This window comes from Microcaecilia unicolor, chromosome 13, assembly GCF_901765095.1.
Source record: "Microcaecilia unicolor chromosome 13, aMicUni1.1, whole genome shotgun sequence".
Taxonomy (NCBI): Eukaryota; Metazoa; Chordata; class Amphibia; order Gymnophiona; family Siphonopidae; genus Microcaecilia; species Microcaecilia unicolor.
This window is the reverse complement of record NC_044043.1, coordinates 15,094,148-15,108,055: the sequence shown is the minus strand read 5'-3', so window position 1 is coordinate 15,108,055 and position 13,908 is coordinate 15,094,148. Positions and strand designations below refer to the sequence as shown.

At 46.8% G+C, this 13,908-nt stretch overlaps 1 protein-coding gene across 5 annotated transcripts in view; it reads left to right on the top strand.

The window, feature by feature from the left end:
• The window catches only part of BCL7B (BAF chromatin remodeling complex subunit BCL7B), a 122,532-nt gene that overhangs the window by 95,393 nt on the left and 13,231 nt on the right, over positions 1–13,908 (top strand). For all 5 annotated transcript variants that reach the window (XM_030222471.1, XM_030222469.1, XM_030222467.1 and 2 more), the window contains one exon: positions 3,309–3,479. In XM_030222471.1, coding sequence (XP_030078331.1) covers positions 3,309–3,479 — 171 coding nt within the window. The remainder of the gene's footprint in view (positions 1–3,308; positions 3,480–13,908) is intronic.

Here is a 13,908-nt window from a genome sequence, read left to right as displayed (position 1 = left end):
TGGTCACATTGCTTGCAACCTTCTAATAGTCTTGCATTCTGAATCAACTTGAGCTGGTGCAGGCCCTTTGTAGTCAGACCATTTTATAGTGCATTGCAGTAATCCAGTCTTGATGTTATCATTTCATGCACAACTGGGATAAGATTTCCCTTCTCGATGTAAGGAGAGAGGCAGCATAGCTGTCGCAAATAGTAGAAGCAGCTGTTGAAGGTTGCTTGGATTTGGGGAGTCAGAGTAAGTGTTGAGTCTAACTGTATTCCAAGGTTCCTGACTTGTGTTTTGAGGGGGAGTTCCTACTTCCCAGAAGGGATTTTGATGTCAGGTATGTATCCACTTGTGTTAGGGACCCAGAGAAGCTTGGTTTTACTTGGGTTCAGGCAAAGTTTGTTGTGTTTAGCCCAATTCTTGAATTGATGTTAGACAGGTAATCAGTTTATTCAAGGCTGTAAGTCAGGTTCCGTGGGTATGAGTAGCTGCACATCATCCGCATAGATGTAGAGCTGAGTATCCATTGACCAGATCAGCTGAGCTAGTGGCTTGAGGTACATATTAAATAGAATAGGTGACAGTATCGATCCCCGCAGGTCAGTGTCCATGGTGGTGATGAGTTGTTGCCAAACATTATGAATTGTTGCCTGTCTGATAGATAGGATCTGAACCAGGCAAGTACTGTTCCGTTGATACCTGTTTCTGTCAGTCATGCTAGCATGATATCATGATCCACAGTGTCAAAGGCTGCTGAGAAATCTAGCAGTACTAACATCAAGGCAAATCCCTCAGTTTCTGTGAAGATCATTTAGTAGGGATACGAGGACCCTTTCAACTGTATGGCTCTTGCTGCACCGTTTTATAGAATACCAGTACAGTTTTGCCTGGCCCTATTTTTGTGAGTACAGGTTACTTAATCCAATGTATATAAAATTACTTTCTACATGTATTTACCTTATGAAACCTTTTCTGAGGGATATACCTTCTCTTAATATGCAAAATGTGAGTATTTTGTCTTCCGTGGGAGGTTGACAGTCTTACTTGTAGGTTGATCACTCATTACCTGCTATGCATACTGATTTCCTTTAAATCCACTGAGACTAATATTCAGCAGGACAGGCAGCATATTATTTGAAATGTCTACTTTAGATGGTTTCAAAGTTAATATTTATTTAGTGGTGCTATTCGTTTAGATGATTGTAATTCACTGTTGGGTTTCAGCTAACCTTCTCAAATCTCTCCAACTGGCTTAAAATGCAGTAGTCAGATTTTTGTCTAATACCTCTAGATTTGATCATATTTCTCTGATTTTGCAAATTTTGGTTACCCGTCAGGTGGCGGATCCATTTTAAAGTTTTGGTTTTGATTTTTTAAATGTTGAATAATGAAGTCCCCTTGTCCCTCGCTACAGGCCTGAGAGTGTATTATCCACCTCACCCTTTGAGTTCAGCAGAGAAGTATCTTTTGGTTGTTCCATCTTTTAAACATATTAGATTAAAAGACAATAGAACAAGGATGTTTTTTGTAGAGGGTGCCTGATTGTGGAATTTGCTTCTGGAGTCATTACATAAAACAAAAAGTTATTTGCTTTTTTGTAAGTCAGTGAAAGCTTTTCTGTTTCAACAGGCTTTTGATTGTCAGGCTTAATTTGTTAGGCATAATTTTATTTAAGTGTAGTGATTGCTGTATCTTTTATTTTATGTATTATTATTGTTTGTTTATTGTGGTTTATTTTCAGTTATTATTTCTTTTGACTATAAACCTCTTAGTACCTTTGATGGAGTAGTGTATAAACTGTGAAATAAAAAGAGGAGCATTTGTTTTTTCTATCTCCCAAGTAGACCTATGGGGTGATTCTACAACTGGGCACCTCCATTTAGGCACCCTAAGGATTAACACACCCGCAGTATGGCATAACTGCAAGCATGTAAATGTGACAGGGACATGCATAACTTGTAGTATGCTGTAAATTACACATGGAACTGGGAGCCCTGCCCATGTATATGCTCCCTTGCATTTCTGTGCTATGTCCCTTACATACACCATTACAGAATAGCACCTAGGCACCTTGCTGGTTCTTTTGTAGGTAAGTGTACACTTGCGTGCAAAGGGGGTGCGTAAATGCAGGCCTCCTAGATCATAGGATTGCCCGTATAGAGAGTAATTCTAGAACTATACACCTATGAACAAGAGCCCAGGGGGCACCTGGTAGGAGCCTGTTCTATAAACAATTGTAGGCATCGATTTTCCTTTATAGAATACTAGCCGTTGAGCCCGTAAAAACAGGCTGGTATAGAGGTTTTCCTCCCCCCGCGGTCACCACCGCTCCCCTCCCCCCCGCGAAGTCGCCACCGCTCCCCCCCCCTCGAAGTCGTCGCCGCCGCCGCCACCCCTCCACCTGGTCCGGGCCCTCTCTTCACTTCTGAACTTACAGAGCCATTCGCCGAACGCAGCAACGCACATCAGCTGAGCTGCCCCTTCCTTCTCTGCCTGTGTGTGTCCCGCCCTCGCTGACGTTACGTCACAGGAGGGCGGGGCCACAGGCAAAGAAGGAAGGGCTCACTGCAGCTCAGCTGATGTGCGTTGCTGCGTTCGGCGAATGGATCTGTAAGTTCAGAAGGGAAGAGAGGGACCGGGCCGGGTGGAGGGGTGGCGGCGGCGACTCCGAGTGGGGGGGGGGAGCGGTAGCAACCTCGGCTGCGCAGTTTCCCTCTCTGTCCCGCCCCCCCCCCCCCCCCCCCGTCATCACGTATTGACGCGGGGGCGGGATAGAGAGGGAAGTCTCTACTGCGCATTTGCGAGTGAGTACGGTCACTCGCCGTTTATATGTTTGACTAGTTTAACAGGGTAGATATGCATGCACCAGCCTTAGAGCCGGTGCAAGTGTGTGCACCTAAATCCAGCGATCTATCTGTGAGTTACATGCGTAACATTATGCCCTGCTCATGTATTGAAGATATGCACATAGTTACAGAATGGTGCTTAGGCAGAATAGTGGCATATATGTGCTAGTATTCTAAACAATTATTTGTGTAACTAGCATGTAAATGTTAGCTTTTAAGTTATAGAATTACTCCCATAACCTGTATATATGTTTAATGGCTGACTATTGCTGCTTATGCTCATATGTAATATGTAACTTGCACTGCCCCCAAAATGCCCAAGACCTGCCCCCTTTTCAGCCATACAGTTTTGGACATATATGATGTATACATTCAGAGTTACGCACTCGGTTGCCCTAAAAATATTGAAAGAAAAAAACATGTGATGTCAAAACACACAAATGCTTTTCCACATTGATCTGACTATATGCTTTACAGATGAGAACAGTAACCAGAGCTCGCTGTCAGATGCATACCCGCTGAAAGTGGAGAGCAGCACTAACTCTAGTCCCAGCCCCCAGCCGAGTGAATCACTAAGTCCTGCACACACATCTGACTTCAGAACAGATGACTCACAGCCACCAACCCTGGGGCAGGAGAGCCTAGAAGGTAAGAGAATTGACGGTACCTCACTTGTCTACAATGAATCTGTTAGAATTTTAAGTGTCATTTTTTATTCCAAATTGGCTTTTGAAGATCAGATTGATAATGTGACCAAATCATCCTTTTTATACAGTCTCGCATATATGTTCAGTTCGGCCTTTCTTATCACCAAAATCAATATGTTCTCTTATCTTGGCATTGGTAATCGCTGGGCTGGATTACTGTATTTCTCCGTATGCTGGCTTCCCACTCTGCTCTCTAAAACGAACTCATACACTGCGCATACCATTTTGACCATGTTACTCTTCTCCATCTTGAATACTGGCTCCCAGTTTCCTACCATGTTAGATATAAGTTTCTCATGCTGACTTTTAAGTGCTGGAATCCCTCTGCTCCTACTTATTTGCATAAACGTCTGTTCCATAGTGTCTACCAGTAGGTGGAGATAGAGAACTAAGTTGAAGGGAGGCATACTAGCCGGCCAGCCCATCATCTCTCTAGTATATCTCTATCTAAAGGTGGTAGACAGATCTGTCCCAGCTCCTGGATTCACAGGGCCTTTGGAGTCTCCTGGGCTGTTGGCCAGTTGAGGCTAGGGGTGTGTGTGTGATCTCTGACCCCCCCTTAGAAGCATACTGCTTGGCTGTCCCTGCTTCACCCTGCGAAGATTTTCTCCCTGTTCCTTTGCTACACTGCTATTAACTTCCTCTGGAAAAAAAAAAAAAGAGTGCAGCCAGGCAGTACTTGATTAAGCAAGCCTGTGTAGGACGGGAGTTCCCCGCTGCAAAAGGTGGTGGCTGTTTCTGGACCGGAGAGTCAGTGGCTGCTTGTGGCAGGGAGTTTTGTCTCCCCAGTGATCCAGTGAGTGCAGTGTAAGTGCTGTTCCCGCTGTGGGCAGCGCAGGTCGGTGGCAGGGCTCTGTAGCGTGGGCTGCGCTGAACAGGGAGTGGAAGAGTTTAGTACTTTTTCTGGTGCTGCGGTTTCCCACGCGGGGACCGTGGAGACAGGCACCATCTTGGATTTTGCCGGCGCTCCGCTTTCAGATTCGTGGCTTCTGGCTCCTTCCCCCACTGTCTTCAAAGACGAGACTTGACTGGATTAGAACCCCGCCCCCCCCCCCAAGGCCTCTAGGGGGATGGGGGGGCCGTCTGTGCTTCCAGCGGCACCAGGGGTGGGACCTGCTGATGCACGGGAAGGATTCTCCCTTGAGTTCATTTTACTACTTCATCAGGCTTTTCTGATGAAGCGCTCCCTTCCCTCTTGTTCTGCTTCTCAGGGGACTTTGGGGGATTCTGGGGCTGCCCCGCTGGGAACTGGTGCAAATTTGTTGCCGGTCTTTCTGACTCAGGCTCACAAGCGCAGGCGCCTGGATTCTGGGTCCGGTGGAGTTTGTTGTACCGATGTCTCTCGCCCCTTCTCTGCCTGGGTGCTACGGGGGTTCGTTTAGGACCATGGGCACGGAGGATTTGGAGGAGGGGGAACTCATAGTGGAGGAGATCCTTCTGCGATCTGTATTTTTCATAGGGAAGAGCTGACCTCTCTTTTTTTCTTCTGTATTAGAAGTTTTGCACATTGAGGAGCCTGAGGCTCAAGCTGTTGTTGCGGTAAATGTGCGCATGGCGAGCATGAGGAGGACTTCTAAAGCCTTTCCAGTTCATGAGGCCATTCAGGAGATGATCTTGGCACAGTGGTCAGAGCTGGACACACCCCTAAGGGTGGCCAAGGCTATGAGCCGTCTTTACCCAGTGCAGGGCAGTCAGGCGGAGAAGTTTGAACTTCCCCGCGTTGATTCTTTGGTGACAGTGGTCACTAAGAAAACTACCCTTCCTGTTGAAGGGGGGGTTGCATTAAAAGATATGCAGGATCGCCATCTGGAAGAAACGCTGAAGCGTGCCTTTGAAGTCTCAGCTCTGGCCCTTAAAGCTTCCATTTGCAGCTCTTATGCGGCTCGAGCTTCTCTAGATTGGCTTAACTGGCTGCTGATCAGGAACAGGACACGGCTTCCGGTCCTTTGGTGGCCGTCTCCAAGATGGAGCCGGCTCTGGCATACCTAGCGGACGCATTGTATGATTTGGTGCATACTTTGGCAAAGCTCATGGCCTTGGCAGTCACTTCCTGGAGTTTGCTGTGGCTTCAACATTGGGCTGCGGATATGGCGTCTAAGCAACGCATTACCAAATTGCCCTTTCAGGGTAAACTTTTGTTTGGAGAAGATTTTGAGAAGATCGTCAGGAACTTGGGAGATTCCAAGTCTCGGCGGCTGCCGGAAGACAGGCCGAAAGCTTCACCTCGGGCCGGCACTAAGAGACCTCGGTTTTGAGAGGCTAGACACTTTCGACTGGGTAGACATTCCAACGTCCTCGATTTCAGCAGTGATCTTCTTTCGTGGTGATAAAAAAGGCTCAAGGACAGCTTCCTGACAAGGAGCAGCCGCTCACCCTGCCCAATGATGGGGCGCCAGTCCACTCTTTGGAATTCAAAATAGGGAGTCGGCTGACCCATTATTTCCAAGAGTGGACCAGGATCACCTCAGATCAGTGGGTTTTCGATGTAATAAGGGAAGGCTACAAAATAGAGCTTGCAGCACAGGTCGGAGATTCTTTCTTGGAGTCCCGGTGTGCTACTTCTGTCAAGCGAGCAGCAGTGTTGGCTGCTTTAAGAGATCTTCTGGCATCGGAGCCATTGTGCAAGTGCCGACTCCAGAAACTCACACAGGTCGCTGTTCCTTTTTTTTCGTGGTTCCAAAGAAAGGAGGTTCCTTCAGACCCATTCTCAACCTCCAGAAGGTGAACCAGTTTCTCAGGGTTCGCCATTTCCACATGGAAACTCTAAGGGCGGTGATCATGGCAGTACAGCCTCAGGAGTTTCTAACAGCACTGGAACTCAAGGAGGTTTATGTGCACATTCCGATTTGGCCTCCTCATCAGAGATTCTTGCAATTCGCAGTGTTGGGCCAGCATTTTCAATTTCGAGCATTGCCCTTTGGGCTGGCCACAGCGCCACGCACCTTTTCCAAGGTGATGGTAGTGGTGGCAGCTTATCTGCACAAGGAGGGGATTCAAGTTCATCCCTATCTGGATGATTGGCTCATTCGGGTGTCGTCAGAATCGGAAAGCCTCCTGGCAACTCAGCGGGTAGTGGAGGTTCTTCAATTCCTTGGTTGGGTAATCAACTTCTCCAAGAGTCACCTTCGCCCATCCCAGACACTGGAATACCTGGGGGTATGATTCGATACAGCCCAAGGGTGGTTGTTCCTGCCGGAGAGCAGGAGGCTCAAATTAGTCACTCAGGTGAGGAGTCTCCTGCAACTACCGAGTCCCCGAGTGTTGGACTATGTTCAAGTGCTAGGGTCGATGGCAGCCACGCTCAAAGTGGTACCATGGGCCAGAGCACACATGTATCTGTTACAGCTGGCCCTTTTGAGCCGATGGTCTCCCGTGTCTCAGGATTACTGGAGGAGGCTCCCTTGGTTACCACGGGCTCAACGCAGTATGACCTGGTGGTTCCTCCCCCCCCCCCCCCCCCACCTGAGGAAGTTGATGCCTTTGGCATCCCCGCAGTAGGTGGTGGTGGTGATGGACACCAGTCTGTACAGATGGGGGGCTCATTGTCTCTCTTGTGTTGCACAGGGTCATTGGTCGACAGAGGGTGCCACCTGGCCCATCAATTGGTTGGAGTTGAGAGCAGTGATGAACGCCCTGCTGGCATTTCAGCGCCTTCTGCAAGGGTCTCCAGTGAGAGTGTTCTCAGACAACACGACAGCAGTAGCCTACATCAGTCAGCAAGGTGGAACTCGGAGTCAAGCTCTGCAAGCCGAGGCAAGCAGAATTCTGGCTTGGGTGGAGAATCACATTCGACTTCTGTCGGTGGTCCATATTGCAGGTCAAGCGGATTTCCTCAGTCGGCAGCTGCTCGATTCAGAGGAATGGGAGATGTCGAGCAGCGTGTTTCGACAGATTTGTTGTCGCTGGGGCTTGCCGGAGGTCGACCTTATGGCATCACGTTGGAATGCCAAGGTAGCGAGATTCTTCAGCAGACGCAGGGAGGTCAGCTCCGAAGGTATCGACGTGCTTCTTCAGCCGTGGCCGCAGGCGTGCCTGCTCTTCGTGTTTCCTCCTTGGCCTCTGATTGGCCAAGTGCTGCGCAGGATCAGCGGTCACCAAGGGTTGGTGATTCTGGTGGCTCCGGATTGGCCTCGTCGTCCATGGTATGTGGACTTGATCCAGTTGTTGGCGGAGACTCCTTCACTTTCCTCTGTCGCCGGACCTTCTCCATCAGGGTCCGGTGCAGATGGAGGATCCCTCCCGCTTTGGTCTTACGGCCTAGCCTTTGTGAGGTCGAAATTGAGGAAGAAAGGCTATTCGGACGCGGTGATAGCTACCTTGTTGCGCGCCCGTAAGCACTATATGACAATGGCTTATGCTCGAGTGTGGCGTACCTTTGTTGGTTGGTGCGCCCTTCGGGGATGGGAACCTGCCTGTACTTCCGTTTCTCAAATGTTAGATTTTTTGCAGGAGGGACTTCAGAAGGGTTTGGCGTGTAATTCCCTCTGAGTTCAGCTGGCAGCGCTCTCCTGCTACAGAGGTCGTCTTTCTGGGTTCTCCTTTGCAGCCCATCCGTATGTCTCACGTTTCTTGCGTGGGGTCTTCATCTTAGGCCCCTCTGTCGTTGTCCGTGTCCCAATTGGAGCCTAAATTTGGTACTCCGGACCCGTTTGAGCCGCTACACAAGGCGTCGGAGAAGGACTTGATGCTTAAGGCGATGTTTTTGGTGGCCCTAGCGTCTGCTCGCAGGGTCTCGGAGATTAAGGCCTTGTCGTGTCAGGAACCATTTCTTCGGTTTTCGGAGGCCGGCGTTACTTTGTGACCAGTCCCTTCATTTCTTCCTAAAGTGGTATCAGCATTCCATATTAATCAGGACCTGTTTTTGCCTTCTTTTCGCCAGGAAGATTATCAGTTTGCTTCTCTCCGATTTTTGGATGTTCGAAGGGTGCTGATCCGGTACTTGCATGTGTCCAACAAGTTCAGACGTTCAGATCACCTGTTTATTCTTCTAGCAGGCCCTCGCCGCAGGGAGGCCGCCTCAAAGCCTACTATTGCACGATGGATCAAAGATACCATTTTGTCGGCTTATATCCTGGTAGGTTGTTCTCCTCTGATGGGTCTTCGTGCTCATTCAATTCGAGCTCAAGCTACTTCGTGGGCAGAGTCGGGTACTTTGTCGGAAGAAATTTGAAAGGCAGCTACGTGGGCGTCCTTGCATTCCTTTTCTAAGCATTACAGAATAGATATTGTGGCTCATTGCGGATGCGAGGTTTGGGGCGACTGTGTTGACGCAGGGAGCCACAGCTTCCCACCCTATGTAGGGAGTGCTTTTGTACATCCCACTGGTTCCTGGATTCATCTGCTGCTGACGCTATGGAAGGTAAAATTATGCCTTACCTGGTAATTTTCTTTCCTTTAGTCGCAGCAGATGAATCCAGGATCCCACTCTTGTCTTCTGTCGCAAAATTTTCTGCCATGGCTCCCTGTGTCGAGTTTGGCATGTGATTACCTTTCAGATTGGAATTCCCATTTTAAAAAAAGAGAGAGAAACAGAGAAAGTAGAGAAGAGTGTTTTGCAGTACAGCTACAAACAGCAAAAGGTGTGATTTGGACACCTCGTGTCTCATAGCCTTGAGACGTCTTGTTATAGTTATATATTTGGACAGACTGCACGGTTGTGGTTAGTGGTTTCTGAGGACGTTGGCAGTTTTGTTTAGAATTGCTGCCTGTTTATGGCTCTGTGATGGGACATATACTAGAGAGATGAGGGGCTGGCTGGCTAGTATGCCTCCCTTCAGTTTAGTTCTCTATCTCCACCTGCTGGTAGATGGATAAAACCCAGGTAGACGGATAAAACGCACTGGTTCCTGGTTTCATCTGCTGCGACTAAAGGAAAGAAAATTATCAGGTAAGGCATAATTTTACCATTCCTTACACTCCTTCATGCGCCCTTCGATCCTCTTCAGGGAATTTGCTCTTTGTTCCAACGCCGACGGCTCATCACTTATCTCTCTCCCGTAATACCTCTCAGTTATTTAGGTCCCGGGTCTTGGAACAACCTTCTGCCATCCCTAAGAGCTGACATGCCTCTTCAATCATTCAAATCACTTTTGAAAACTTTCCTTTTCTCTGCTACCTTTTCCTCTGCTTAATTCCAACACTGTCATACGGTACTGTCTTCATTTTTTATTGTTCGGTTGCAAGGCTCCCTCAATGGTCCGGTGTGGGTTTCCTTTCACAGACTGAATTTCAACATATCTCTCCTCCAGTTTGAGCGTTTTGGGATATTTGCCGAGTACAAGTTAAATCCTCACAGACAGGTGATGTCATCCAAAAGAGCCTGTATGAGAACTTTCCTCTAGAACAGATACAGAGCTTTTGCACCTGCACCTATTCCCACCTGCCACTAGTATCCGGGACCATGTTAGTCTTTAGTTTTCTGCAGAGCCAGTTGTATGCATTTTCAGTCATGGTTGCCTCAGTACTTTTTAAAATTTCGAGTTAGTTCATAAAAATCCTTTTGCTGTTGTGTGATGCTATTCCAGATAGCTTCCCAAGTCAGGGTTTTTTTGTTGTTGTTGTTGTTTTCACATTTCCTTTATTTTTCTTATCAGCCTGGTGTAGGCCTCATTAGGCCTTGAGCACCCATCTGAGTACTTTTTCAACATAGAGCCATTTGATTTCACTTTGGCTATTTTTCCGGATGATATCTCTGGACAATGTATCCTAAAAGAAGATCCCCAGTGCAACAGGATCATATCCGTTACTGATATCCATAGTTGATACCTGTAGTGCCTGGGATCCAGCCATGATCCCTCTCGTTATATTCTAATTTTATAGATGTCAAATAGTAGAGGAGTGTGGTAGCCGTGTTAGTCCACTCTTAAGGTTATCAATAGAAATCAAACAAAATAAAACATGGAAAAGAAAATAAGATGATACCTTTTTTATTGGACATAACTTAATACATTTCTTGATTAGCTTTCGAAGGTTGCCCTTCTTCGTCAGATCGGAAATAAGCAAATGTGGTAGCTGACTTATATACACTGTCAGCTAGCACATTTGCTTATTTCCGATCTGACGAAGAAGGGCAAACTTCGAAAGCTAATCAAGAAATGTATTAATAGATGTCAAAGAGAGGGCTTTGTGGCCATGAAAAGCAGCACAAAAAGATTTTAGTGTAGATACTGTTGATATCGAAAACATCGATCTCCATGGGTCCCCGAGCTACTCTGAATGCTGTGGATGCATTCACAAGAGTGTCTTCTTCACCTTCAACATTGAGAGTCAATACCCATTGAAAGGGATGGTGCCAGGCTAGGTTGCTTATACTGCACATTTGGCATGTACTTGCGGTAACCTCTGAAAATTTTGTTAAACTTAGTTTGCAAGAAATAATATGTCTGGTATGGAAGAGGGTAAAGATTTGACTACTGCTATACACACCGGAATCGACAAAATAGGCTGTTGTGCAGAGGCATGCTAGAGGCCAGGCAATGTCTGCACTGGGACATCACTGTCTGCGCTGAATAGACCTTGCTACGTGTGTCTGTGACATCTGCACGCTTTATGCAGAGGAGAAATCCAGTCAATGGTGCTTGGCCTGAGAAGACATGTTTGTTTCTCAAGAACTTTAGATGAAGTTGAGGAAGCCACCTTCCCTTTAGGCCTGTGCATTCGCTCAGAAGGCAGCAGTGCTATAGGTGTGGAAACCTCCAAGAAAGTATATGCCAGTTTCAGTGGTACCTAGCAGACCCCATAGTGACTGGACAATTTGAAGCAGGTATGCCCAGACTTTGAGGGTCATTTCAGAGTTCACAGACTTAAGTACATAAGTATTGCCACACTGGGACAGACCAAAGGTCCATCAAGCCCAGCATCCTGTTTCCAACAGTGGCCAATCCAGGTCACAAATACCTGGCAAGGTCCCGAAAAAGTTCAATACATTTTATGCTGCTTATCCCAGAAATAGCAGTGGATTTTCCCCAAGTCAATTTAATAATGGTCTATGGACTTTTCCTTTAGGAAGCTGTCCAGACTTTTTTAAACCCCGCTAAGCTAACCGCCTTTACCACATTCTCTGGCAACGAATTCCAGAGGTTAATTACATGTTGAGTGAAGAAACATTTTCTCCGATTCGTATTAAATTTACTACTTTGTAGCTTCATCGCATGCCCCCTAGTCTTAGTATTTTTGGAAAGAGTAAACAAACGATTCACGTCTACCTGTTCCACGCCGCTCATTATTTTATAGACCTCTATCATATCTCCCCTCAGCCGTCTTTTCTCCAAGCTGAAAAGCCCTAGACGCTTCAGCCTTTCCTCATAGGGAAGTTGTCCCATCCCCTTTATCAGTTCGTCGCCCTTCTCTGTACCTTTTCTAATTCCACTATATCTTTTTTGAGATGCAGTGACCAGAATTGAACACAATATTCGAGGTGCGGTTGCACCATGGACCGATACAAAGGTATTATAATGTTCTCATTTTTGTTTTCCATTCCTTTCCTAATAATATCTAACATTCTATTTGCTTTCTGTGCAAAGGAGACTTCTTTTCAGCTTCATAGTGAATACAGAAAAAATTAAGGTGATCCTTTCGTACTCTAGGAGCACAGTCATTCTGATTATGATCTGCACCCAAGTAGATTAAATGCTTGGCGTGGGTATTAGAGTTCTGGATTTTTCTGCCACAGTTTGGGCATGGCTGGATTTCAGAGCCAGATCGAACACAGAGAAACAAAAATAAACAGTTCAATGATAAATGATGTCAGAAGATGTATTTGTTGGGAGCAGTGGCATCTCTGGACAGAAATATTTGGGGTGGCAAAAGGAGGGAGTAAGCTACATATGTGCGGTGGCAAGCCAAAATGATATTTCTTCATATCAAAGCCCTCTTTCTCCCAACTGTTAAATTAACAATATAAGGGACCCTTATACTAAGCCATGTACATGCATCAATTTTGAACTACCGCCCAGCTACCACATGGCCTGGGCGGTGATCTGCTATGGATTTACAGCCTGACTCACTAACACAGACTACCCAATAATTACAGTGGATTCTTTTGGATTCGTAATGAGTAAATGAAACCTTTATTAGAGGAAGCTAGATTCTACAATTGGTTAATATGTACATATATATATATACTGGTTAGCACATACAGTGGTGGAAATAAGTATTTGATCCCTTGCTGATTTTGTAAGTTTGCCCACTGACAAAGACATGAGCAGCCCATAATTGAAGGGTAGGTTATTGGTAACAGTGAGAGATAGCACATCACAAATTAAATCCGGAAAATCACATTGTGGAAAGTATATGAATTTATTTGCATTCTGCAGAGGGAAATAAGTATTTAATCCCTCTGGCAAACAAGACCTAATACTTGGTGGCAAAACCCTTGTTGGCAAGCACAGCGGTCAGACGTCTTCTGTAGTTGATGATGAGGTTTGCACACATGTCAGGAGGAATTTTGGTCCACTCCTCTTTGCAGATCATCTCTAAATCATTAAGAGTTCTGGGCTGTCGCTTGGCAACTCGCAGCTTCAGCTCCCTCCATAAGTTTTCAATGGGATTAAGGTCTGGTGACTGGCTAGGCCACTCCATGACCCTAATGTGCTTCTTCCTGAGCCACTCCTTTGTTGCCTTGGCTGTATGTTTTGGGTCATTGTCGTGCTGGAAGACCCAGCCACGACCCATTTTTAAGGCCCTGGCGGAGGGAAGGAGGTTGTCACTCAGAATTGTACGGTACATGGCCCCATCCATTCTCCCATTGATGCGGTGAAGTAGTCCTGTGCCCTTAGCAGAGAAACACCCCCAAAACATAACATTTCCACCTCCATGCTTGACAGTGGGGACGGTGTTCTTTGGGTCATAGGCAGCATTTCTCTTCCTCCAAACACGGCGAGTTGAGTTCATGCCAAAGAGCTCAATTTTTGTCTCATCTGACCACAGCACCTTCTCCCAATCACTCTCGGCATCATCCAGGTGTTCACTGGCAAACTTCAGACGGGCCGTCACATGTGCCTTCCGGAGCAGGGGGACCTTGCGGGCACTGCAGGATTGCAATCCGTTATGTCGTAATGTGTTACCAATGGTTTTCGTGGTGACAGTGGTCCCAGCTGCCTTGAGATCATTGACAAGTTCCCCCCTTGTAGTTGTAGGCTGATTTCTAACCTTCCTCATGATCAAGGATACCCCACGAGGTGAGATTTTGCGTGGAGCCCCAGATCTTTGTCGATTGACAGTCATTTTGTACTTCTTCCATTTTCTTACTATGGCACCAACAGTTGTCTCCTTCTCGCCCAGCGTCTTACTGATGGTTTTGTAGCTCATTCCAGCCTTGTGCAGGTGTATGATCTTGTCCCTGACATCCTTAGACAGCTCCTTGCTCTTGG